This window comes from Talpa occidentalis, unplaced genomic scaffold, assembly GCF_014898055.3.
Source record: "Talpa occidentalis isolate TD23 unplaced genomic scaffold, MPIMG_talOcc4v2.1, whole genome shotgun sequence".
Classification (NCBI taxonomy): domain Eukaryota; kingdom Metazoa; phylum Chordata; class Mammalia; order Eulipotyphla; family Talpidae; genus Talpa; species Talpa occidentalis.
Window position 1 is genome coordinate 22,057,336 of NW_026555331.1, and position 27,295 is coordinate 22,084,630.

The following is a 27,295-nucleotide window of genomic DNA, read 5'->3' on the forward strand; positions in this document are numbered from 1 at the left end:
GTTTTTCAGTGATTTTCTCAATTCACTAAACTGTCCACCCTAACTATTTCTGTTTCATGCAAAAATACGATCTCATGGTATTGCTTCCCAGAGAAATTCAGATAAAACTTCAGTACATAGGGAATTTGTTTACAATTTTTGCTTAATGAACTATATCTTAAAATACTTTGAGGTCTCTCTCAACATATCCCCATTCCATTTTAATATTAGCATTATGGAATAACAAATGAGCATTTATCAGACTCCAAAATTGTTTGAATCAACTGAACGTTTCAATAAATATATTAATGTCATCTTGGTGAAACAAGGTTAATGTACTCTATTTGGCAATTCTGATTTTATTTTATTTTATTATTATTATTATTTTTTAAAGATTTATTTATTTATACAAGCACTGGGTACAGTCAGAAGCGCGGGAGAGTGAGAAAATTCACCAGAGCCAGAGCGGGGAGCAGAGCAGGGGAAGGACTGAAGTACACTGCTGAGGGGAGCAGCGGGCGGCAGGAGAGGTCTGCGCACCATGTGGGACCCTCCTCTGGTGGCTGGGGAGCAGCCGGGGAACGCACTGGCACTTGCAGAGGCTGCAGGCAGCTTCGCAGCACCTGTGTTTAACAGCTGCGCCACCGGGGAGGCCCCGCAATTCTGATTTTAGATGTAATTTTTTGCTTCATTAATACATTGAAGCTTAACGTGGTTATCTTTCATGTACATTTAATAAATGAAATGAAAATTCTTCATTTTTATTACTGAAATCTATTTTTCTGAAGTATGATTTTATCATAGTTAAACTAAATCACAACTTATTTTAAATACCACATATGTCAATGTATTAGTTTATAATCTGCTTTACTGAATATAGTAGTGTGTGTATTTATTTTTCCCGAAAATTAATATTCTTGAAAACTGGTAGAAACACTGTGTAAAATTTATTTTTAAACTATTGAATTAATTAAAAAGTTTATTAAATGGTACAGTGTTATTTTAAAATTAAGACCTAAAAGTTAATGTTCAATCAGAATATGGTATTTTTAATAGCAAGTTATATATTTCTTTTAGTTAATAACACATCTTTCCTGTCTATGCATCTTAAAATGGACATAGACAGTTTAGAGAGCAGTCCCCAATTAAAGGGTTGGGAAAAGACAAAAAATAGAATCCATGAGCATTGGCTATAGAGTTGGGATCTATTAAACCTCTAAGTGAAACAGCTTAATAACTATCTTGGTGACTTACTCTGTCTGCAGAGAATGATGGATAGTTGTGGTTATTTATGAAGGTCAAAAAAACAAGGACAATCAAGAGCAGGGATTTCCTAAAAGTGAGAACCAGATATATATACTACTTACACTTCTTCAGAAAGTAATCTGAGACTATATTAAAATGTATTTTACCATTAATCCCACATGAAGGCATCCAGCATGCAGATTAACAGAAAAAAGAACAAGATATTTACTGAATAAAATTGGTGGTGACAGTGATCTAAGATTCCGATCCATAGGAAATATTGTATTACTTGTGATTCCGGGACTTAAAGGCAAAGGCAGGCACAATGAGTGAAAAAATGGAGGCATCTTAGGGTGAAAAACAAACTACAAAACAAATTAAAAACCTCAGAACTGAAAATTACACTACCCGATGAATGATTTATTTTATTTTTTTAAGATTTATTTATACAAGATCAGGGGTACAGGCCAGATGTGCAGGAGGGTAAGAGGGTTCACCAGAGACAGAGTGGGGAACAGAACAGGCAGACTGACGAAATACACTGCTGAGGAGAGCAGCGGGTGTGACAGGAGAGGTCTGCCGTGACATGTGGGACACTTTGCCAGCTGACCAGGATCAAACCTGCACTACAGAGGCTGCGGACAGCTTCACAGAGTAGCACTCAACCGCCTGCGCCACCAGGGGAGGCCCAACCTGATGAATAATTTATTAATAGTGCTTAATCACATATTGGACATTGTAGAAAAAAGGATTCCTTTTGTTTCCTTTTGAAACACCCAAAATCCTTGTCTGTTGGTTTAGAAATAATTCACCTACAAGACTGGAGATAGGTTAGATAATCTTAAGAATTCATAGTCATTCACTGATTCACTTCAAATGTTATTTCCATTTTTGTTTTAGTAATTTGTTCTGAGAAATATTTATTTGTTCATTTAAACTAAAGCAAAATCTGAGTAACAAAACTTTCTCTTTTATTCCTTCCCTTAACTAACTTCTTTCTGTGAAATAATTGAGGAACTGCTTTTACTCTTACATATATTATTTTGTGATAATTGAAGTCCTGACCTTAATTATTTTTTAGGGGGCAGGAAGGATAGGGCTGAATTGATTCAAAGGCCATGAGTGGTAGTTTCTTTTTGAAATATTCCCTTTGTTAAGCCTATAGCCAAGAGATTGGATTCTTACTCATTTTATTAAAACTTATTGTCACCTTTTTATAGAAAATATTTCATCTATTAATCAAATGAATTTTCAAAAAAATTCAAAATAAACTTCATTTAAGTTTTTATTATTGCTCAAATTGCACAGATAACAAATTTAAATTTTACTTAAAATGAACTTAAGAATAAGCCTTGAAACAGTCAGTGAAGTGACACACTAAATACTATCTTCATTACTAGTATTTAAAATATTTTATAGTTATTAGTATATGGTATATCATTAAGTACTGAGGAAGCTTAAGGAAATTTGCCTGTTGTTTATAAAAAAACATGAGTATTTAATATTAGCCAACTTTTTTATAGGTTGAAAATATAAAATATTTGTTTCAAATTAAAAACACTATTTCAAATATATGGTGTTAGTTATGTGAATGCCCCACACTTAATACATTTTTCACTCATTAAACTAACCTCACTTGAAATTCATCACTGATTTTCTTTTCTTTTCACTATCATTGATTAGTGTATGAAAACAAGGTCAGGACACACTATACAGTATCACAAGCCTATTATGGATAAAAGTTTAAAATTCCATCTATTAATCTCTTATATTTAAATGCTCATTGTTTTCATAAAGTCACATCCGCAAACATTTTATGTGGATATTTTACTTAGCATTTGTCATTATTTTCAGTATTACAGTGATATATTTGTTTTATTAAAAATGAATTGCATGGAATTTACTAACTGCATAAATGGTATGACTATCAAGGCAATATGGGAGCATACTTTGTTTTGCTTAGTATTTTTTAAGCTTTTTTTTAAAGATTTATTTGTTTTTATACAAGAACCGGAGTACAGGCCAGATGCGCGGGTGGGTGAGAGGATTCACCAGAGACAGAGTGGGGAACAGAACAGGCAGATTGACTGAAATACACTGCTGAGGGGAGCAGCGGGTGAGGCAGGAGAGGTCTGCTGCGTCAGTGGGCCAGGACAGAACCTGCTCTGCAGAGGCTGTGGACAGCTTCACAGTGCGGTGCTCAACCGCCTGCGCCACCAGGGAGGCCCCTTTTAAGCTTTGTATTTTGCATTAATTTCACTTTCAGGTGTGTAGAGTTACTATTACTTCTGTTCAGCTTCCCTCTACATCAAAGCTCATGGTTTAGGGTTAAATAGAATCATGAAAGTAATGGGGAACATATTTTTAAATTTTATTTGAATTATTTTGCAAGTGGAATGTAGCTTTGAAGCCATGTAAATGTTAATCTCATTTTAATTATTTATAAAGGATGAGTACTACTGATTTAAAAACTTTCCAAAAATAATTTAATAATATAAATATCTAAATTTTTCTAGCATAAAGAACAACACCTAATATGTATGTGATGACATGTATTTCCTTTCCCATACTTCTGTTACAATTTTTGAAATAGAAGATAATTATTTTTTTGATGATTCGTAAAAGGAAAAGAGACTTCCATGTCTACATATAATTTTATAAACCTAAAACAGTAAATAACTGTAAACTCTTTTTTCCCTCCTTTCCTATAGAATTGCAGAGTAGTTCTTGTGGAAACCCTGGAGTTCCACCTAAAGGTGTATTGTATGGCACAAGATTCGACGTTGGGGACAAGATCCGCTACAGTTGTGTAACTGGATATATCCTCGATGGCCACCCTCAGCTCACCTGTATAGCCAACTCAGTTAATACGGCCTCATGGGATTTTCCTGTTCCCATTTGTAGAGGTAAAGAAAAATTGTTTTTTATTTTTATGGTGACACAATATTTGACACAATGAAAACATTTTAAAAAGTAAGAATTGTGATGAGAGTATAACTGCAAAACATGTGTAGAGCTTAGTGCTTGTTCCTTTTATAAAATCTGGACCTCAAAAATGTGCATATAGACACACATATATCTGTATCTATAAATATGTATATATAAACATATACAACATAACAAGTTTAGAAAAATACATGCTAAGACAACATACTTGTCTTCATTCTTATATTAGAAAAAGAAAAATGGGGTTTATGCTGGATAGAAATTTTAGGTTATAAATGTTAAAAATTCATTTTCAGTTTAAATGTTATTAAAATCTTAAATAGGATCTATGAGCCTTAAAATTTCTGGTAGAGTACATAGCATGGGGATTTATGAATTTAAGAATGCCATATAATTTATTATTGATACTTACAAAGGTTATTTGAATAATGGGAAAAACATTAATGTACTAATATGAACAAAGACTCAATGGAAGATAGAACATATTAAATTAAGCATTAGCTGAATTTATGGATGACTGGAACACTGAAATTCTGGATATTTTTTTTCCTGGCTTTCTTTCCTACAAAATAAAAGGTAAAGAGTTATATCTCCTTTATCTTTGATATGTGCTACTTCAATTTTTGTGTGAATGGGTAATAGGCTGTCTAGGTACTCATTACTTTGTAGATCCCATTAAATCAGATACTACTAGTTCTCTGCCTCATTGACTTCAGCCAGAAAACTTACCTTTCCTTCAAGAATAATATTAATGAATAATAATTATTCAAGAATAATTATTAATAATAATAATTATTCAAGAATAATACATTTACTTATTCAAATATACATGTTAAAGGCCTAGCATGTGCAAAGTGTTATTTCATGTGCTGAGGATCAAAAAGATTAAACAGCAACTCTGTTAACAGAGGGACTGATAATTACAGTAATGTATGGAAATTTCTTTAATGTCAGAATTTTAGAGTGTGTTAGGCATCTTGATAAGGAAATTCTTAATTTCTCCTATTTGGATGGAAGAAGGTTCAGGTAGGGACAGCACTTTAAGAGAAGATGTCCAGAGAACTTGTTAAAAATATAAAATATATAGAGAAAAAATATATTCAGTGAGGTGATAAATTTCCTTTAGATCCTAAAAAGTAGTTCTCATGTATTACTAATATTCACTGGCTAAAGGCAGAGTCTATAAAGTTATACTTCATGGAGCTTATGATTTAATTTTCTAAGGAGCAATTTATTTCCCACTAACCGATTTTTTTTATTAAAACATAAAGAATAGAGAAAATGTATATTTGGATTTTGTGTGGCTGTCATTTGGTTTGAAAGAAAATATAGACTTTCATTCCATGCCTTCTCTCCATTCTCTCTGCCATTTGATAGCATAACAACTCTTTAATTTATAACTTTGTACGAGGAGACCGATGACCCTGTAATGATCTGCTTATTGCCTTCCCTGGAGTTTATATAGAGCCTCTCCTTGATGAAACCCTTGCTTTTAGAACATTCTTTTGATGCTTCCTAACAATTATATTTAATTAAGAAAAATGAATGCCACATCAACCTAGCAGGTTTAGGGCAAGGGTTTTTGTGTTTGTTCACAGGCAGGGTGATTTTATCAACACCATCTGCTAGTATTTGTAAAAGGCAACTAACTGCCTGATGTCGGGCTAAGCAATATTTTGTAAAAAGTGAAACCTAATTCCTATGCTCTAAGTCTGGAATGAAAATACCTGCACACGTCTTTTCTACACTTACTCCTTTGATACGCATTTCCATAACTTTTATACACATTGAGTTTTGATGTGGCCTTAAAGTGCTTCTCAGTTTAGTGCAACCAACACTCCTCACAAATTAACAGCAGTTGCCAGACAAGGTGAAATGGCTATGTTATTCCTAAACATTCTAAAATTACTAATTATGTTCTATATTCAGAGTGGCATTTTGCTATAAACACCCCGAAGGCAAACTAATAACACTCTATGTAAAAGCTACACATAAATTATAGTGTTATAAATACACCTAAACCTGGTACACATACACAGGAGCACAAAATTTGATGGAAGAATTGGCACATTAAGATTTAAGAAATCAATAATATTTTAGGGTCACATATTAGGATTAATTTTAGATAATTTAGAGAAAATTTTTTCAGGTATATTTTTATCATGATTGTGAATGTATGTAGTTAAGAGTAAAGATTTTTGAATACATAGGAAGACTAAGAGAAAGCACTGATGAGTGAATACATACTGTAAAATGCTGATGGAATTTGTTTTGATTGATAGGTGATAACCTTTTGGGAGGAAGACTTAGATATTAGTAATGTAGATGTTGCATAGTCATTTGGTACCATTTAATCTAAACCAAGTATTTCAGATAAGCAAAGGATAACAAGGAAACTGTTGTCTCTAACCAAAATAAATTGCAATAAGCAAGATTAGCAATGAGGAGTGAAAAGGATCTCTCAAGTTTTATTCTTAGGAATAAGACTGCTGTTCAATGCAATGTTATTAAAAAACGAAAACAAAAACACCTGTTGTAAAAAAAAAAGAGTAGCTTATTTTGTCATGATGTTATTTTATTCTCCTGCTGGAAACCTTGATCAATAACTCTGAATCAATGTTTTATACCAAAACATAGAATGGAAGAATATTTATACATACCCAAGCTCGGAAACCATCTCAATAACACATTAGAAATTAGAAAATGCTATTTATTCTATGACTATGTTCTGGTAATACGTGTTTGTAGAAATGCTGAGGCAGTATTCAGAAATATGATGCAATTATAATAAGCTGGCTATTAATAAACAAAAGTAAAATAATTAAAAATGAAGAAGACTGGAAAATATTTTATTTAATTATTTTTAAAGATTTATTTATTTATGCATACAAAAACTGGGGTGCAGGCCAGAGGGGAGGTGAGAGGATTTACCAGAGACAGAGTGGGAACCAGAATAGGCGGATTGACTGAAATATACTGTTGGTGGAGCAGCGGGTGAGAGAGGTGAGGTCTGCTTCACCATATAGGTCAGCTCCTTGGCCAGCGAGTGCTGCAGTAGCTGTGGATTGCTTCATAATGCAGAAGCTTATCTGCTTGAAACAGCAGGGAGGCCCCTGGGAAATATTTTATTGAAAAAACAAACAAACAAACAAACAAAAAACAACTCAGTGAGGACCTCTCTGGTGGCACAGGGGTTAAAGTCATAGCACTATTAAATTATAGCCAGCCACTGAAATATGAGTTCAGTACCCAGCCAGGGAGCTAACCCACATGGCTCAGCAGACCTCTTCTGTCTCGCCTGCTGCTCTCCTCAGCACTGTATTTCAGTGGATCTGCCTGTTCTTCTTTTTTTTTTTTAATATATTTTTTTTTTCTTTTTTAAAGATTTATTTATTTATACAAGAATCGGGTTATAGGCCAGATGCATAAGAGGGTGAGAGGATTCACCAGAGAGAGAACAGAACAGGCAGACTGACTGAAAGTGAAAAACAGAACAGGTAGACTGACTGAAATACACTGCTGAGGGGAACAGGAGGGGTCTGCCATGCCATGTGGGATTCTTGCCAGCCGGCAGGGATTGAACCCGCGCTGCAGAAGCTGCGGACAGCCTCAGAGTGTGGTGCTCAATCCCCTGCGTCACCAGGGAAGCCCCGGATCTGCCTGTTCTTCTCCCCACTCTGTTTCTGGTGAATTCTCTCTTTCCCTACATCACTGCCTATACACCAGTTCGTACATGCATAAATACATAAATCTTAAAAAAAAAAATCAGTGAAATGCCTCTGTTCATTCCCACATGGTGCTTAGACATAATAATAATCTGCAAGTTGAAAAATGAAAATATTTTCTATTGTGAGCTGTTCTGTATTAGATTTAAACAGTCTAGTTTTGTTTATTCACTGTAACAGTACTTTTTAGTATTTTTCTTTTGCAGCTAATATATTAGTTTTTTTTTTTTAACATTCAATTTTTAAAAGTTAGGAAATCACTCCTGAAAATATTTTAATGTCATAGAGCATCATAGAGAAAATTGTGTTAGTGATAAACTATTCTATAACAAAGAAAAAAAAAAGAAAGTATGCTGTTGAATATCAGAATTTTGTGCATCACAACATGCATTAAAAATCATTTTTCAGAATGTGGCTTTTTATGGTTTAATTTGGTTGATTTCCAAAAATATTATTTTAAATGTTATCTAAGGAAATGTTTTAGCATAGCAATTGAGTTTTTTTAAATCACATTTTGGTTGTCTGAGCATCATTATTCTGGCACAACATCTTGCTTTTATTAATCCTATTTTTTTGAATAAAGGGGACTGTTCTCTTTATGAAGACTTTATTTGATAATAATGAGGAAAATATTTTGAGAATGCCTTTTAATCAACAAGCACATTAACATGAATCATTTGATAATGGGGTTATAGTGCCATCTCAAAAATTCCAACAAAATCCTAGTGATGTCAAGCCACCAGGAAAAAATTTACAAGTATCTATGTCACTTGCTGCTACTTCATTTTTCCCTGGAAAACGCAGGCTGTTTCATCAACAGCCAGGCCAACAATCTACCTTCTGTACTTTAATCTTGTTCAGAAAATTCCATTTGTGTGATAAAATGACAGAAATGTCCTATTGAATTGTTTTAATAGTCCCGAACATGCTGGAGCAAAGGACACAATTTGTGTTTAAGGCTACAAGACCTATGAGCTGATTTGCCTTTCTGCCACATTCTACCTAAGTCTTTTGTTTTATATGTCAAAAATTGAATATTTACCTATCTCAAAATATGGTGAATATTAGAATAAATGGATGCTATTAAAATATATATATATTTATATAGGGTCTCCCTGGTGGCGCAGGTAGTTGAGCACAGCGCTATGAAGCTGTCTGCAGCCTCTGCAGTGCCGGTTCGATCCCAGCTGGCCACGGAGCAACCCACATGGTGCGGCATACCTCTCCTGTCTTGCCTGCTGCTCTCCACAGCAGTGTATTTCGGTCCTTCTGTTTGTTCTGCTCCCTGCTCTGGTGAATCCTCTCACCCTCCCACACATCTGGCCTGTACCCTGGTTCTTGTATAAATAAAATAAAAATAAATATTTAAAAAATATATTAATATAATGTCTAGCACATAGAAAATACTTAAATTTGCAAATTGGTTCAACATACATAAAATATAAAAAACTCATAGAAGTCATATTTACTACTATTATGTTACATTTAATTTGGAACATTTAAAAATATCTGTTGGTACTTAAACATATACCTTGAACTCTGACATAGTATTTAAGGTATTTTTTTAAAACAAAAGAGTAAAAATACTCTGGAAAGAATAGACAGTAGACTAATAAAACCTTTGTTTTCTTTACGTCACTGACACTGAGAAGCTAGAGAACCTTCCATGTATTTAATTTTTCAAGACTCAGTTTTCACATTTGTATTATAGGGAGCCTCCTTTAACTTGTTAGAATTATTATGAGGATTGTATTTGTTAATGGGTATAAAATCCAGTCTATAATATTCAACAAATATTAATTACTACCTTATTTCTACATCATTAAATAGGTGCTTGGAAACTGATATCACCAGAGAATGGAAATAGCTAGGTCCAATACTCAAGCAAATTTGGTGGGGATCTACAAGTAATCTATGTCAGTGTTGAAAATAGGTTTCCCAGGGAAAACATAGTATTTCTGAAACTTCAATCCTGAAAATTCTCATATTTGATTTATGTTCAATAAATAAATTGGTATCTTTAAGAAGGCATATGCACAGTTTACCCTGATAAGTACAATGATGACTGAAATAGCCCCAGGCTTTATGAAACCCTATTGAGTATGGAAACTTCTATTTATTTGGAAGTTGATTTAATGGGTGACTTGGATTATTGCTGAATGTGTAGGCGGTAGGTGCTGGTCTTCGGTGCACTTCTGATATTTAGCGAAGAAAGTGAAGCCTTCTATTCTTACTAATTATGCTGTGCTCTGTTGCTGCAGCTAAACATCTGCCATGTCTTTAACATTCAGCTAACATGTTTTTTTTTAATTTATTTGTAAGTTTTTTCCTTCATTGTAAAAGTTAATTACTTTTTAATTTTCCTGTGGTATATATAACAAAAATATTTTTGTTGGTTTACTGTACCTCTTCTTTCTTCCTTTATCTGTCACTCTTATTTGAAGCTAACCCATTTTCTTTGACAACAGAGACAATAATAGGATCAATCTAGCCAAACCAGATAGATTGGAAAAAAAAAATTGCAGGAATAATTTTGACTATTTTTTTCTTATGGAAAAATAATAGCAATTCCTGGAAAAATAACAGCAATGCTTATTTTGAAATCAAAGAAAAAATTTAGTTCCTTTGGGGCAACTGTGTCTTTGTGTCTATTATTATAGACCAAGTGCTATGGAGCTCTTTGTTTATTTAGATTTTTTTTAATTTGTTTTGACAAATAACGATTTGATGTATTCTAAATATCAGATTTTTTGAGAAAAAATATATATTTGATGACACTATTACAGTTTCATAATATTGTTCCCAAAATGAAAATAGAATTTCAAAAATATTAAATAATACTCATTTTTATCATCTTCCTGCATTTCAAAACATGGAGAAATAAAAATTATATTACCTTTGTACCTATGAAGTAAGCATAATTATATGAGACCATGTTTGAAGAAAAATATGATGGAGCATGATTAGCCAAAAAAATATTGACAGCTTCAGAATTCCCTGTGGTGAAATAGACTGTTCAATGCATGATAAGAACCTTGAAAAGCAATCATCTAACTTCCTGCTAGGATATAAACTCAGTGAACCACAGCATTGACCATCTGGTATTCTGTGCTTTGTAAAGTCACCATTCTCAAGATGAGGCAGAATTATTTAGGATAAATTAATAGAGGAAGGAGAATGATAACCTATCAAAGATATTAAATAATGTCATGTGATACATTTTAGTGGACTAAAGTAAAACATCTTTAGTTTTTGTTCTAAGAGGGCACATTAAGAATTTTTATAGGACTCATTCTGAACACATTTTTGGCCTTGAGCTATTTTTCCCCTGTGCAGTTTTATTGGTCACCCACTCTTACTAAGTTTGTACTAAGGGTGTGTAATGAGGAAAGATCTTCCATATAGTTAATAATAGAGGATAAAACTAGATGTTCAAACTTGTATGCCTTCAGAAACTCTACTTTTTGATCTATTGTTCAGTGAGCTCAAAACCAAATATTTTCCTGTAGTCACTCTTTTTAAGCTGTCACCATTTGCAGATGACTCAAAAGAACAGAAATTATTTTCTTTTACTATGTAATTATTATGTAGTTAAAATGCACTAAGTGTATTAAATCTTGAGTGAGTCTTGAAAAATAAGTATCTTTTCTATTGATTTTGTTGCTCTCATGTTTACGTCATGAATTCCTTGTTTTTTAACCAAGTCAATTTTATCTTCATTTACTGCTCTTTATATTTAAGATTGTGTAATTCAAACTAGACTAAAATATGAAGGTCACTTATATATTTATATTTACTTTATAGCTAACATCAGAAAACAGTTTATACAGTATAAAAATGATACATGTAGCAAATAAAATAAAATAAATGCAAATGGAGATAACTATGGTAAGAGAAAGTAACTTAAGAGTAAGATAAAACCAAAGGCAAGGTTAATATACAAAAGTTATGTTCTTTACTCTTACATGCTTATTAGAGTCAGAATTAAATTCAACTTTAATCCATCTAAGAACTTAAACAAATCTGGAAAACATGATTAGTTCATAGTATAACAGAAAAAAAAAAGGAAACAATTTGTGATGGAAAACCAAATTTACTAAGCAGAGTGAGAAATTTCTTATGCGATATAAAATAAAGACAGCACAGTATAATTTAATGATCTACGTCCTTGTCAATGCCAGTAAATATGAACTCAGAATAAGATTCCCAAGGCAGTATCATATCTTTTACTCATGTATAAACGAGGCCTTAATATATTAAATATTGAAACTCTATTTACATAATCTATATATCAAAGCATACTTGCTTGCCAGTGTGACTGATGTTTAATTTCAACTATCTAGATTCAGTTCTGACCAAATTTTTGTCCATTTGAAATAACAGGGGACTGGGCCTCCCCTGGTGACGCAGGCAGTTGAGCGCTGTGCTGTGAAGCTGTCCGCAGCCTCTGCAGCGTGGGTTTGATCCGGGTGGCCAGCGAGGGTCCCACATGGTGCAGCAGACCTCTCCTGTCATGCCCGCTGCTCCCCTCAGTAGTGTATTTCGTCAGTCTGCCTGTTCTGATCCCGTCTCTGTCTCAGGTGAATCCTCTCATCCTCCCACGCATCTGGACTGTTGCCCAGTTCTTGAAAAATAAATAAATAAATCTTTAAAAAAAATAACGGGACTGAGGTGATGGTGCATGGGTGCATTGGGGAAGGAAATTCCATGGGGAGACTACACTTGAGGGGGTGGGGGAAGCAAATTTTATTTAAAAATGAACAATGTAAAAGAATTAAAAAAATACTTAAAAAATTAAAAAAAAATCAGAATCTGTAAATTTGGAATGTGGCCTGCAAATTAAATTATCTGAGAATAGAACCAAAAGAATAATGTTTCTGCATTAATGGGATCTTAATTTTCCTTTGTATGTCATCATTCAAAGGATATTTATTTCATAAATAAATTAAAATTTTATATCTATACAGGTTATACAGAAACTTTATAGAAGCAGTTAACAAAGACTTTATACTTAGCACTAATTAGTATGCATTTATTAATTTAAAAATACATTGCCAATTGTTTTAGATATTTTGAGACTGTTTTCTGATTGTACTTCTCATAACTCTCCCTAAAATGACTGTTGCTGGTGAATCTTTGTATTCACAATTAAAAAACAGTTCTAAATAATGGAGATGAGGTCATTTTCAATGGAATTGTATATTTAGAAAATCTCATGTTTCAAAGTATTTTGCTTCAGTGAAATTATTGGGCATTTCACTGCTTTATACCTAAGTTTTATTCTAAAACACACATTTTACTTGTTCAAATGTTAAGATGTGAACATTTTGATAATGTATTTTCAGATTAAAGGAAAGATGATATCTTTGCATTAATACGTTTCATAAATTACTGATTGGTAATGAAGAGATACAAAACAGTCACTGATTTTTAGAGTTTTGCTTACTTTTATTTAACTCTTTTTAAATTGAGGAAACATTGGTTTACAGAACTCTGTATTTATTTATAGAGAATAACATCCATCAGGTGTATGTTACAACAGCATCCCCATCACTAAGGTGATGATAGTCCTCCACCATAGTCCATTTTACCCTCCTACCTTTTCCTCCACCACTGGAAAATTCAGTTCTACAGTCAGATTTCTAGGGTTTGTTTTTATCTGACACATTTGTTTTATTTCTCAGTATTCCATGTGTAAGTGACATCATCCCTATATTTATTTTTCTCCTCCTGACTTATTGTACATAGCATTATCCACCCAAGGTAGTAGTCAGTTGTGTATATACGCTACAACTTCTTAATAATCTTGTTTGTCCTTGAGCATCTAGGTTATTTCCATAGTTTGGCTATTGTAAACAATGCTGTAGTGAACAGAGGAGAGAATATGTCCCTTTGAGCTAGTGTTTTTGCATTCTTCTGGTAGATAACTAGAAGTGAGATTGCTGGATCATATGGCAGAACTATTTTTAATATTTTGAGAAATCTCCATACTCTTTTCCAGATGGGTTGTACCAATCTACATTCTCGCTAACAGTTTTTTTTTTTTTTAATTTTATTTTTTTTTCTCACTAACAGTTTTAGAGGGTTCCTTTTGTCTACATCTTCAGCAACTCTTATTTCTAGCCATTTTTATCTGGGCCTTTCTCATAGGTGTGCAGTGGTTTCTCATTGTGGTTTTGATTTGAATTTTCCTGACAATAAGTGATGATGAGTATTTTTCCATGTGTCTTTTGGTTTATTTATCAGTAAATTAGAATGGACTAGGTTACATGACAGTAACAAATAATGCTGCAGTCTCAGCTTCAGAAAATGAAGGTTAATTTTTTTTCCTCAGTGTACTTAGTGAATGCAAGTAAGAAGAGGGCTGTTAGCTAGTTAGTGACTCATTGACTAAAGGATATAGAGAATCTATCTCAGGAATCTATCTCATAACTAGTATGATGAGAAAATAAAAAGTCAGGAGGTGTCACGGGTATGTCCATTTTTTTGTTGTTGGCCAAAGCAAGTCTCATGGCTACAAATGATTGAGAAGTAGAAACATCCCACAAACCCAGAAGTGTATTGTGACATACTAATTTTTAACACTCATGATACCTACCACTTGGATTTAAGAAATAGTTAATGTAACTGGAGTTCCTAACAAGGGTGAACTTTTTCTTAGCTAAAAAGAAACAGCAATAAAATAGCAGGGAAACGGGTCTTCTCAAAGACAAATAACGGGGAAAGTGTTAAGAAAATCTTGCTGAATTTGATGATCACTATGCATTATCTTTATTTTCTTCCAACAATTTTTCTTGATTGAATGTGATGAAAAACAGATATTTGCTTCAAATTTCAGATATATTTGCTGTGCCATTAGTTTTTTTTTTTTTAATCAAGTGTACTTACATATTTTATATACACATACATTTATACATATATATATCTAAAATCCTTATGTACACATGCATTTATAACCAAAATGTTTTCTGATCATATTTGTTTTTCCTAGAATATTTTATATATGTTGCCCACAGTCAATGGTTATAAAGACCCTTATGCTAAACTTTGCAGTTATATTTGGGGGTAGTTTCTTTGACTTTAGAAGGAAACTGAAACATCACTGCCTGTTTCAATTTAATTCAAGAATGAAATTGAGCAGCTTGCATTTGAAAACTATAAACTTATAGTCAACTCAGGTGATGACATTCAACTTTATTTTATTGCTATCTTTAATTAATTGATATAAGTGAAATTAAAAAAGCAAGATATAATCTGCATTAGGAAGTCTTATTTTTCATACATATGGTTCATAAATGTTTCTGAGTCTTGTTCCATCCCCTGTGTTTATTATGGAATCAGTACTGTCAACCTTTCCTTCTGATGACTTCTGCTGAGTGATTTTTCAATTTCCATATTTTGTCTGGAAATACTGGCAGCATGTTAGATAAGTACAAACATGTAATATATATATATCAATATATACTGAATAAGTACAAATATCACTTATTCCATCATAATTTTTGGCACACTTAGTTCTGATAGATATATTTCTGGTGCTCTAGATGTTTGTGAACAAATTTTTTTTAAAGATTTATATATTTATACAAGAACTGGGGTACAGGCCAGATGTGCTAGAGGGTTAGAAGATTCACCAGACACAGAGCAGGGAACAGAACAGGGAGACTGATGAAATACACTGCTGAGGGGAGCAGCGGGTGAGATAGGAGAGGTCTGCTGAGCCATGTGAGATTCTCGCCGGCCGGCCGGCAGGGATCAAACCCGCACTGCAGAGGCTGCGGACAGCTTCACAGTGCAGCGCTCAACCGCCTGTGCCACCAGGGAGGCCTGTGAACAAATATTTTTTGAGTGAAGTTTCATTCCTCCTTTTCCTACTACTTTATGCTTGAAAAGGATTCAAAATTCTTCATCATGAAAGTATTTTATAACTATATTCTAAATAATTGCATTTTCCAAGGAACCTCACTAGAAGTGAAATGGTATGGTTTAAAATTCAGAACAATAATTAGCATTGTAACTTTTCAGAGCATAAATTTGATTTTGTTTTGTTTTTTTCCTATGAGTAGCCATTTTTACAGTTGTCACAAAATTAGATTTAAATTCAGCAAAGGCAAATTATGTGTTCACATATTTGTGCATACAATACATATCTCATCCTCAGTAAATTTAACTACCTCTGCATTTTGAGCATCTTTCCGGAATGCTGAATGCAAACCATAGAAAGTGCCATTGTTTTCTTCAACTCCATCAATATCTAAATACATTTAGTGTAAAATATTTTAGAAAAAAAATTATCTAAGGACCTTAAACTATAAACAATACATAAAGCATTTCAAAAAGCTCATTACTTATTTCAGCATAAACTATTATTATATAAAAATTGTACCACATTATAGCACATATATATTTCCCAGATTTTTATTTACTACTGAAAAATCTTTGAAAAATTACAATCATTTTTATTAACTATGTAGGTTTTAAGATTTTGCCTTACTTGAAAGCTGACAAGTTAACCTGCCTCACTGAGTCTGCGGGATGGAGGCAAAGTGAAGACATTAGGATTGCCTCCTCCACATATTCACAGCCAAATTACAGCTAAACAAAGTCAACAGTCCCTGAAAGATAAATGGGCACACATAATATATATCAGGAGGAATGGCATAGTGGGAAGGAACAGGAAAAACTAAAATTGAATAGTGTTTAAAGTGATATTGTGGTATCACAACCTCTAAGAGAGAGGAATGGATACTATATGGAGCCCCTCTGCTATTGTTAAATCAAAAATGCATGCCCACATAGGGTAATTTGGAGACCAGTTACTGCTCTGAAGAAGGAGGTGCAGAGACCTGGCCTGCAGGATAAAGGGTACACCACTGGAGAACAATTTGTAGTAAGGGTGCAGAGTGCTTATTGGCTTGAGCTTAAGGTTCTTAACTAGAAGAGTTATCACAAACTAACAAGAAGAGCCAGACAGAATCACCTGTGCCTTCATAGAAGAAAACAGTTCCTGGCTTACGGTTCTTTTCAGATATAGTCTTCATCTATTACTACAACAGTTGCTCAACTGTAGCCTAGAGGTTGAGGTTGGTATGATATGTAGGGGAAATCACAGTGAATCCCCACCATACATCTCACTCACTTATAGTACTGTAGGAAGCTGGAGCTCTTGATCCCACTAGAGGTGACCTTTTGGTTCCCTACTACCCCAAGTTCCTCCTACCTATTATACTTTACCAGCACAAGTATTAAGGTACTTCATATAATCATAGTTTATGCAGAGATATTACAATTAAAAAAGTATCCAATTTTACTTAACCACTTTTTTCTCTTTGGGACTCTTGGAACCTGCATGTAGAGATAATCTATACATTTAGATTTCTTAGAAGGATAAAGTGATTTTCCATTTCTAACAATTTTGATTTTTCCTTTCTGATCTAAATTTATTTAGACTTACAAGCTAAAAGTGGTTGATTTTGGCTTGTTGCCAGTTGTAAAGTACTTAATAATAGGAAACAAACAAACGAAAAAAATCAAGAAAATGACTCCCTACCCTTAACCCTGATTCTCTAATCCTTGATTTCAGGAATGAAAGGAAACCAACTTTCAGAACTTAATATAGAAATTCACAGAAGCTGGGAGACTTCATATATATACCTCCCAATAGTTATTCTATTGTTATGTCTCTTTTGTCAGTTGGAAAACTAAAAGGACTAAATGTTATTAATCACTCAGTATGTAGTTCCATACTGAATATATCTGTACTAAGCTTCCTACCAAACTTATTGTCAGAATCAACAGGAACTCAGTTAAGCACTTTTTTCATGATAATTAAGCTGTTTGTTTTTTTTTTCCAAAATTATATTCTCAGGTTTGCACATTTGGAATTAATTTGAGACAGATAAATATACATAACATAGTGTTTTCTCATCCAACTGTACTTTTACCTCAATTCTCTTTTTTTTTTCCAATGAGCTTTTCCTTGAATACTTACATTACCTCAGGAATAAGTTAGTCTCCGATGTGTTTTGTATTTTTCCCACTCAAACAAATAGTTTATTATATTTAAATTTATGTCATTCTTCCTTCATTCATAGAAAAATTACCACACATATATGCAGTAATTAAACTATAAAAACAGGGCAGTAGAGGCCAAGAAAATGAACTAAATGAGCTTTTTCTCTGTGTGTGTCCGGTACTGCACTTATAGAGGCTGGCTCATGTAGCCAGACTGTGTGAACCCTATGGTCACTTTATGAAGAAACCATTGTCATTCTTATTTGAGATGGAGAAACTGCAGAATGGTTTACAGTCAGATTCACGAGAGAGAGTGGGGAGTAGAACAGGCAGATCTACTGAAATTCACTGCTGAGGGGATCATCAGTCAAGGCAGCCTCTTTTGAGCCATGTGGGTGGCTCCTTTGCTGGCTGAGGATCAAACTCATGCTGCAGTAGCTGGCGATAACTTAATAGCTATCTTTAACCCCTCTGCAACCAGGGAGGCCCCTTATGTTGTAATTTAAGTATATAAGTTATTTATCACTAAAAGAAGACTCCTCACTCCATTTATGATTTTCACTTGTCGGTTTACCCGTAATTAATAGAATTTTTAAAATTAAGTCTACCTGTGAAGTAATCAGAAGCTTAGCCTGGTGTGGCAGCTGTGGTGGTGAATAAAGAAGGATGCTACAAATATTGTACATTCAAAAGTTATGCTTTCAAGTGAGAAAAACATAAACATGTGCATTTTAGCATGATTCATCCTTAAACCAAAGCTCTGGAGTAGGTATTGTTATGTTTGACATCCCTTTCCCGTCTACTCCCCAACCATCAGTCTCATCATTATGCAGCAGCTGCACATGTATTTACTTCTCTTACTCATTTCTGTTGTCCTGAATTCAAATATTTATTTACATAGGCAGCCCCATTAAAATATTGTGAGCTCCTGAGATTGTGTTCTATGTGTTCTTATTAGTCAGTCAGTAAATATTTAGTTAAAATGACTTTCAGAGATCAAGAAACTGAGTTTTGCAAAGGCCACATTTGTTAGTTGATAATGTTGAACAGTGAACTCAGGTCTTTTGGCTATTTGTTTCACAGTCTCTTAATTTCAGTTTCTATTTCTCTGCTTTAATAAATTTTGGTGAGCAAAACTTTCCTGATGTTCTCAGGCAAAGTTTCCTCTTAGTCACATTCAGATGTATTGTTAAGAATCACCACTTTTAAACTGTCCTGGTTTGTAATTATTAAATTCTTAATTTTTTCTTAAAAGTATTAAATTTCTTATTCTTTGCCTATACACTTTTTCTAGCTGGATCTTAAATTACCAGAAAACAGGAAAAATTGAAAAATCACACAGAAATTTGCAGAGAAGGTATTTTTATATTTGTGTATTAAATATAACTTATTGAATGCATTTTATCTTGCATTGAAATGGACATGTTTTTTAGAATATAGAGTGATAACTGACTTTCACAATGGATTGGGGTTCTTTTGTTAGCTCTCATAGCATCACAAATTTAACAGAATCCTTCTAACTCATATAATTTGATATTTATGAGTCTATGTCATAAGAAATATGACAAATATTTTCAATTATGGAATCAAATTAGAAGAAAGAGGAAGAGGCAAAAAGAGTATGAGTATGATCATGTGACCTGAGTGACAACCATTGGTTGAGCAGCACAGACATACGACTAATTTTTATTGCATTTCCACTTTTCAATACTCTTATTGCAGTCAACTTATAAACTTCAATGGCGGACTTCGCTGTTCAGCTAGCCCTAAATATAAGCCTTCTGTTATATTGAACTGAAATTCCCATAAATTCTCTCTAGTGATTTATTTTGCTACATTTGGTGCCAAGCAAAATATATATTTTTAATGTGACAGATAGTAGATATTAGAAGACATTTATCGTAGCCCCAGTACCCATTATCAAATGTTTCCTTCTCTAGAACAATCATTGTATGTTCTCTTGATTATACTTCTTACAATAATCATGGGTATTGGCAAATTCTTCTGTATTGTATTCTTGCTAACTAGAAGAGTCTCAGCCTAATAAAGAACATCTCAAAAGAACAATGGATGAAGCAAGAACTTTCTAGCTAGATGAAAATGTATCTTGAAAGTGTTATCTAGAAAAAAGAAATGTACAGTATAAACTAGAAAGGCTTCAAAGATTAACTAATTCTGGGCCTCCCTGGTGGTACAAGGGGATAAAACACAAACCTATGAAGCTATCCGCAGCCACTGCAGCATGAGTTCCATCCCCGGCCAGGGAGCTAGCCACATGACACAGCAGACCTCTCCTGACTCACCCGCTGCTCCCCTCAGCAGTGTGCTTCAGTCAATCTGCCTGTTCTGTTCCCTACTCTGTCTCTGGTGAATCCTCTCACCCCCGACACCTCTGGCCTCTACCCCAGTTCTTGTATGCATAAATAAATAAATCTTTTAAAAAAATCAGAAATTATAAAAAAGATTAACTAGTGCCATCCTCCAAACTTATATTGTCATTATTATTTGTAGCTTCAGTAGAGAGGATTGTATTTATCATGTTTCTTATTCCTGGAACACTATTGTCAGATTACTTTGAAGACTGTAAACTCCTTTCTTGTTTGGATGTAAATATTTATGAATGAATATATATTTATATACCTATATATGTATGAATATTTATATATACATATATATTCATGTATCATGAATGTTAGGAGTTATCAATATATTTAATATATTCATATTTTTATGAATCTTCTATATCCATATGTAATTTAATTTTCTTTTATCCCCCATGCATCTGCCCTTATTAGGGGTTGCTCATATGTATGTGGTGCATCCTTTATTTTTGTATCCTTTTAAAATATGGTTGTTATTGTTTTACATGCTTCTTAAATTGACATATGTAGTTTTATGCTTTTCTTGCTTCTTATTACCCTCCATTCAGCACTATGATTTTAAGTTTTGTCCAAAACTCTCAACCTTACATAAAACGGGTAGTATTCCTGTGCTCTTCCCAGACCAAATGGGTAAGAATCTCTAAAAATGAGGCCTGAATGCCACTATTTCTACTTAAAAAGACTTTCAGGTGATTGTATTACCATTATATATGGTTTTACATAGTATTAGTCTGCTGTAGAACACTGCCAAACACCCATATTATATCAAATTCCTGCTACTACAGATAACCCTATAATCATATCAGTCATATACATTTACCGCCTCCCACGTAAAAGATGCTTTGTTTGTGTACTCAGCAGTATAGCTGCTGGATCGCAGATACAAACCTAGGCTTTATTTTACTAGTTACCTTTACTTGTTTTCCACAATGGTTACATCTGGTTATGTTCACATTAGTAATACACTGAACTCCCAGTTGTAGCTTGTTAAATCTTGACATAATCAAAATTTCTAATATTTTCAGAGCAGTTAAAAGTTTCCCCCAAATCATACCTTAAGATGATGGCAGAAATAAAAATCAGGTTTAAATATTCCTGACTCCAAAATATAGTGTTTGTTGTTTTTTTTTTCTCACAATCAAATAGCATAGTAAAATAACATAGTTTCTTAGGTTGGTTTTGTTTTTTCCTCTTTTGTCAAAATAAAATATTATTTATAAATCACTAAACTCCAATCTTATTAGGAACTCTTGTTGACATTTTATATTTTAAAATCAAGAACATTTATTGCATCTTCAAATTTGCCTTTTCAGCTAGTTTATATCAATTCTTGTTTGATCAGATAATTTTTAAATTGCACATGTATATCTACGTTTTGGCTTAAAATGTAATGATTTACCAAATGATTTCCACTGGCTTCCCAAAGGTACCTTAGTGCAGTCTTTACATTGAGAAAAACAATAATGAAGAAAGATATGTAAAGACAAATATTAAATAAGAAGATTGAAAAAGAGATTAGGATGTTTCACATAAAAAGTGAAATAGCCAAAGCCTAATGCAGGGACATGACTGTGGAAAACTTTTCTACCTTGTTATTTATGGTAACCATTTGTTATAGTGCTGATCATAGTGCTCTCGGTAAATATTAGCTGGATGAATTAATGAAAGAACCAAAAATAACTAGGTATTTTTAAAACTACCCTAGTAAAATATTTGTTGCTCAAAAATTTTCATTCTTATACAATAATTTTCAAAATACTAAAAGCATATTGACCTATTTGCTAGGAAGGTAGCAATGTTCTACTAATGAGTTGTGACCCTATCTTCACTTTTTGACTTGAATTCTGTATTGACACTTTTATTATTGGAACTAGTTCAACCCACAGAAGCTGCACAGCTGCTATGCCTTGGAGAATCTAAGGGACTTTGAGGGATAACATATGTGAAAGCTTAAGTTATTTCAAAGGAGCATCCTTCTTCATAAATGTTTAAATTAGATCAGAGAAAAATACACCATTGTCATTCTGTACTTGAAGATATAGACTTGTATTATATGCCATGTACATACAGTCTTAAGACTTGAGTCAAGTTGATGTTGCACAATCAGACTTTCAAGAATATTTAAATAATTTCTCTGACAAAATATTTTTGGAGTATTTCAAGAAGCTAAAAGCGAAAAGAATGCTTCATGAGTCTTTACATGAAGAACTTGGATTGGATTAACCTATCTTTAGTGGTAATTTGAATTTTTTCTACAAGTCGTATGATTTTAGAAATGGGAGAGAATTGATTGCAAAACAGAGGCATATGCAGGAAAGAAAAACAGTCAGGGAAATCAGCAAAACCTGAAAGATGAGGAGGCAGAGGCCAGACCACATGTCTTATAATAATAGCATTGTGTCTGTGGTAGTAGTGATGAAACAAGCCATAATTTGAAGTTGTGAATTGTTGCAAAGATCTTCAGTGATCCAAATATTAGGTATAATGTAAATAAATGTATGAAAATACTTTAAGAGACTAGATGTAGTGTAAAATTCTACCTCATTCATAAATTTTGTCATTCACTCAACTGTGAACTGTTAATGTAAATAGAAAAGTATGAGTGGGGAAATAATCTTTTGGACTTTTAGAATATAAATTTTGACTAGGAAGTATAGAATGGAAAGCGAAACAAGTTCAGCATCAGGTCCTGGTGCCCTGAAATACACAAGACATACAATAGTGGACAGAACCCAGAAATTAGAAATAGAAAAATTCCCAGAGATATAAAAGAAAAACCATCAGAGTTTGAATCATAAAAATAAATGTGTTGAGAGAAAGGCGTGGCAACAGTCAATTATTACATTTAAATTTTACAAATAGGGTCTCCCTGGTGGCACAAGGGGTTAAGCACTGCACTGTGAAGCAATTTGCAACCTCTGCAGCATGAGTTTGATCCCTGGCCAGGGAGCAGACGCACATGGCGCTACAGACCTCTCCTGTCTCCCCCGCTACCTCCCTTCTTAGCAGTGTACTTTGGTCAATCTGCCTGTTCTGTTCCCCACTCTGTCTCTGGTGAATTCTCTCACCCCCACACCTCTGGCCTGTACCCCAGCTCTTGTATGCATAAATAAATAAATCTTTAAAAAAATTTACAAATAGCAGAATGAGGCCATTGAATATTTTATGCACTATATAGTTTTGGATGGCAGATTCTGAGTCTTGTATTTATTTAACCCATCTCTTATATAATTCAAGGGATGATTATTAAACAGAAAAAAGTTTTCAGTCATAGATTTTCTTCCAATCATTTCTCTTTTACTTCTGTGTAAGGAAAGATACTAGTATATGCTGCCTTTACCTTTTTTATTATTCAGTTATTTTAATCACTATTCACTAGTAAAGGCTAGACTTCTACAGCCGTAAGATATATAATGTTTAATGTTGTATTTCTGTTCTATGATATGATTAAACACTCTGTAGTACACAGTGCAAGTCCCCAATTATGCATATCATCTTTTAAGTACAGTAAGTTGAATTTAATTCTCAGTTAAATTCATAGAGATTTTGGCCCTGGTTGATTTTTATTATGTATGAATTTCTTTTTACCATCAAGCAGGAAATATTTTTTATTCTTATAAATCAGAACTTCTGAAGAATTACAGACTGTATTTTAATAACCATTTTTCACAATTCTAAGTAACACTTTATACTTCAAAGGTTATTATAGTACCAAAAACCAGTACATGTTTCAACATGTATGCTGGTATAAATAAATGCCATTAGTCAAATTCCTAAATTTCTTAATACATAAAACTTGTTTTTCTGTTGCTATTATTATATTGCCATTATTATTATCATTTTCATTATCATTATCATCATCATTTTACCAGCCCTAATCTCTTTATCTTGATATATATACCTTCCCTTCAAAGGACTCTGTCTTTCTGTTAATCTGTAGCCTTTGCCTTCTTCTAGTTATTGAATAAAATGTGTTTCATCTTTTTTTTAAAGATTTATTTATTTATTTATACAAGCACTGGGTACAGTCAGAAGCGTGGGAGGGTGAGAGAATTCACCAGAGCCAGAGCGGGGAGCAGAACAGGCAGAAGGACCGAAGTACACTGCTGAGTGAAGCAGCGGACAGCAGGAGAGTTCTGTCGCGCCATGTGGGACCTTCGCCGGTGGCCGGGGATCAAACCAGTGCTGCAGAGGCCGCAGGTAGCTTCGCAGTCCAGCGCTCAACCACTGCGCCACCAGGGGAGGCCCTCATCTTAAGAATGATTCAAATTAGGTGCTCATTCCTGACAAGTGTTCCCATTGCCTCCAAAGAGTGCTCTTGGGTAAAAAGCTGAATCACTCTGAAATCAAGCAGTAAATCTGAATATCAATGTCTCTTTGCAAAAATTAGATATATGTGACTTTCCTCAAGAAACTAAGTGGGGGCCTCCCCTGGGGGCACAGTGGTTGAGCGCTGGGCTGCAAAGCTGCCCACAGCCTCTGCAGTGCCCGTTTGATTCCTGGCCACCAGCGAGGGTCCCATATGGTGCACAGACCTCTCCTGCCACGCCCGCTGCTCCCCTCAGCAGTGTACTTCAGTCCTTCTGCCTGTTCTGCTCCCCACTCTGGCTCTGGTGAATTCTCTCACCCTCCCGCACTTCTGACTGTACCCAGTGCTTGTATAAATAAATAAAGAAATCTTAAAAAAAAAAAAAGAAACTAAGTGATATACATATACATCTCAATTTGCAGCTCTGAGAGTCACTGGTTATGAGAGAAATCACAAGTGTTCCTTTAGCCTCAAATCAGACCTAGTGAGTAAAAGCTGAAACACTAAGAAAACCTGCACATCTTTGGAATGTTCAATATCTAGGTGCAAGAGTTACTTATATATGACTTTGTTCAAGAAAGTATGTGAAATACAGATATATATCACATCTGTGTTGTGTCACGTGGTATGAGATAAATCACAAGTGTTCCCTTTGCCTCCAAAGAGTGCTCTTGCGTAAAAAACTGAATCATTCTGAAATCAAGCAGTAACTCTGCAATTTCAATGTCTGTATTTCACTTACTTTCTTGAGCAAAGTCACATATTAGTAACTCTTGCAACTATACATTGAGTATTCCAAAGAACTGGGGCACAGCCCAGAGGCACAGAGGGTGAGAGGATTCACCAGAGACAGAGTGGGGGAATAGAACAGCAGATCCACTGAAATATACTGCTGAGGGGAGCAGCAGGTGAGTCAGGAGAGGTCTGTTGCACCATGTGGGTTTCTTCCTGGCTGGCCAGGGATCAAACTCATGCTGCAGTGGCTGCGGATAGCTTCATAGGTGTGTCTCAACCCCTTGTGCCACCAGGGAGATCCCAAGAGAGAACTATTCTTACTTTGCAATAGGACCATGTGATGTCACTCTCCCTTGCAACAATAAGATGCAGAGTTTTTGAATGACACTTGCACAGATTCCAAAAATTCATACTGAAATGATCATAAAGAAGGAAGTCCAGGGCAGTATTCTTATAGTAAATTTTATAAGGCCACCAGATCTCAAAATCCTCTGATAGCTTTCCGCTACCATTGCTTAAGTACAAGTCTCTATAATGGACTTCAGATTTGTACTTGGTTCTGTTTTTTTTAGCTGGTTCATATCATACCACCACCCCAACATCCACTCTATCCAGGCTATCTCAACCGCTGCTCTGGGATTCTTCCACATTTTCTCACATCGGCAGCTAGACATTTGCTATTTTTATTACCTGGGAAATTCTTCCCCAGACATGTTAGCTAATTCCCCCACCATCATTAGGTTTTGGGTAAATATAGCCTCATTAAATAGGCCTTCTCAGACCATTTTATAAAACATTGATCAGCATTATTACCCACTCTCTTTCCCAATATTCAAATTCATTGTTTTCTAAAGTATTTATTGTATTTTAACAATAAACTTTTATTTCTGTTCTCCCTTATTAGAATACAAGCTCTTCTATTATAAAACTTGGTCAGATTAATTGATTGTTATCCTGGTTCTAGCATCTAAATGAAAGCGTTATACATAATAGACTCTAAATCCTTAGGGATTTAAGGCATCTGACTAAATTTGTCAAATAAATTTTCTATCACTTGTCGATTAAGGAGAGGGGTAGACAAACAACAGAAAATGACTTTGAATAATTCAAAAGAAAAAAAACTATTGAAGGATACTGGATCACAAACACATAAAGAAAGAGTTAAGCACCCTAGTTTGGAAAGGGTCAATCTATCTGGGAAAGTGAGAGACAAGATATTTTATGAGTGATTGAATAATTCATATTAACACCCTAAATCTCTGCATTTATGGGCCTCTCCTGGTGGCTAAGGCAGTTGAGCGCAGAACTCTGAAGCTGTCTGCAGCTTCTGCAGTGCGGGTTTGATCCCGGCTGGCTGGCAAGAATCCCACATGGTGCTGCAGACCTCTCCTGTCTCTCCCACTGCTCCCCTCAGCAGTGTACTTTGTCAGTCTGCCTGTTCTGTTCCCTGCTCTGTCTCTGGTGAATCCTCTCACCCTCCCAGGCATCTGACCTGTACCCCGGTTCTTGTATAAATAAATAAAATCTAAAAAAAAAAATCTTCATTTAAGAAAAAAATCAAGTTCCTAAATGAGATAATTTAATTAAACAAAATTGGAATGCTGGGGCCTCTCTGGTGGCGCAAGGGGTTGAGACGCAACCTATGAAGCTGTCCGCAGCCACTGCAACACAAGTTCGATCCCAGGCCAGAGAGCTGCCCATATGGTGCAGCGGACCTCTCCTGTTGCAGCTGCTGCTCCCCTCAGCAGTGTATTTCACCCAATCTGCCTGTTCTGTTCCCCACTCTGTCTCTGGTGAATCCTCTCACCTCCCCACACCTCTGGCCTGTACCCCAGTTCTTGTATGCATAAATAAATTAATCTTAAAAAACAAAAACAAACAAAAAAAACAAAATTGGAATGCTTATCTGCCCTTAGGTCAGGGTACAGTCAGGAAGAACAATTTCTGCATCATATGGTAAT

The 27,295-nt window shown here is 34.4% G+C and overlaps 1 protein-coding gene across 4 annotated transcripts in view; it reads left to right on the plus strand.

The window, feature by feature from the left end:
* Positions 1-27,295, plus strand: part of CSMD3 (CUB and Sushi multiple domains 3) — an 831,873-nt gene that overhangs the window by 201,986 nt on the left and 602,592 nt on the right. For all 4 annotated transcript variants that reach the window (XM_054692020.1, XM_054692021.1, XM_054692022.1 and 1 more), the window contains exon 4: positions 3,936-4,130. In XM_054692020.1, coding sequence (XP_054547995.1) covers positions 3,936-4,130 — 195 coding nt within the window. The remainder of the gene's footprint in view (positions 1-3,935; positions 4,131-27,295) is intronic.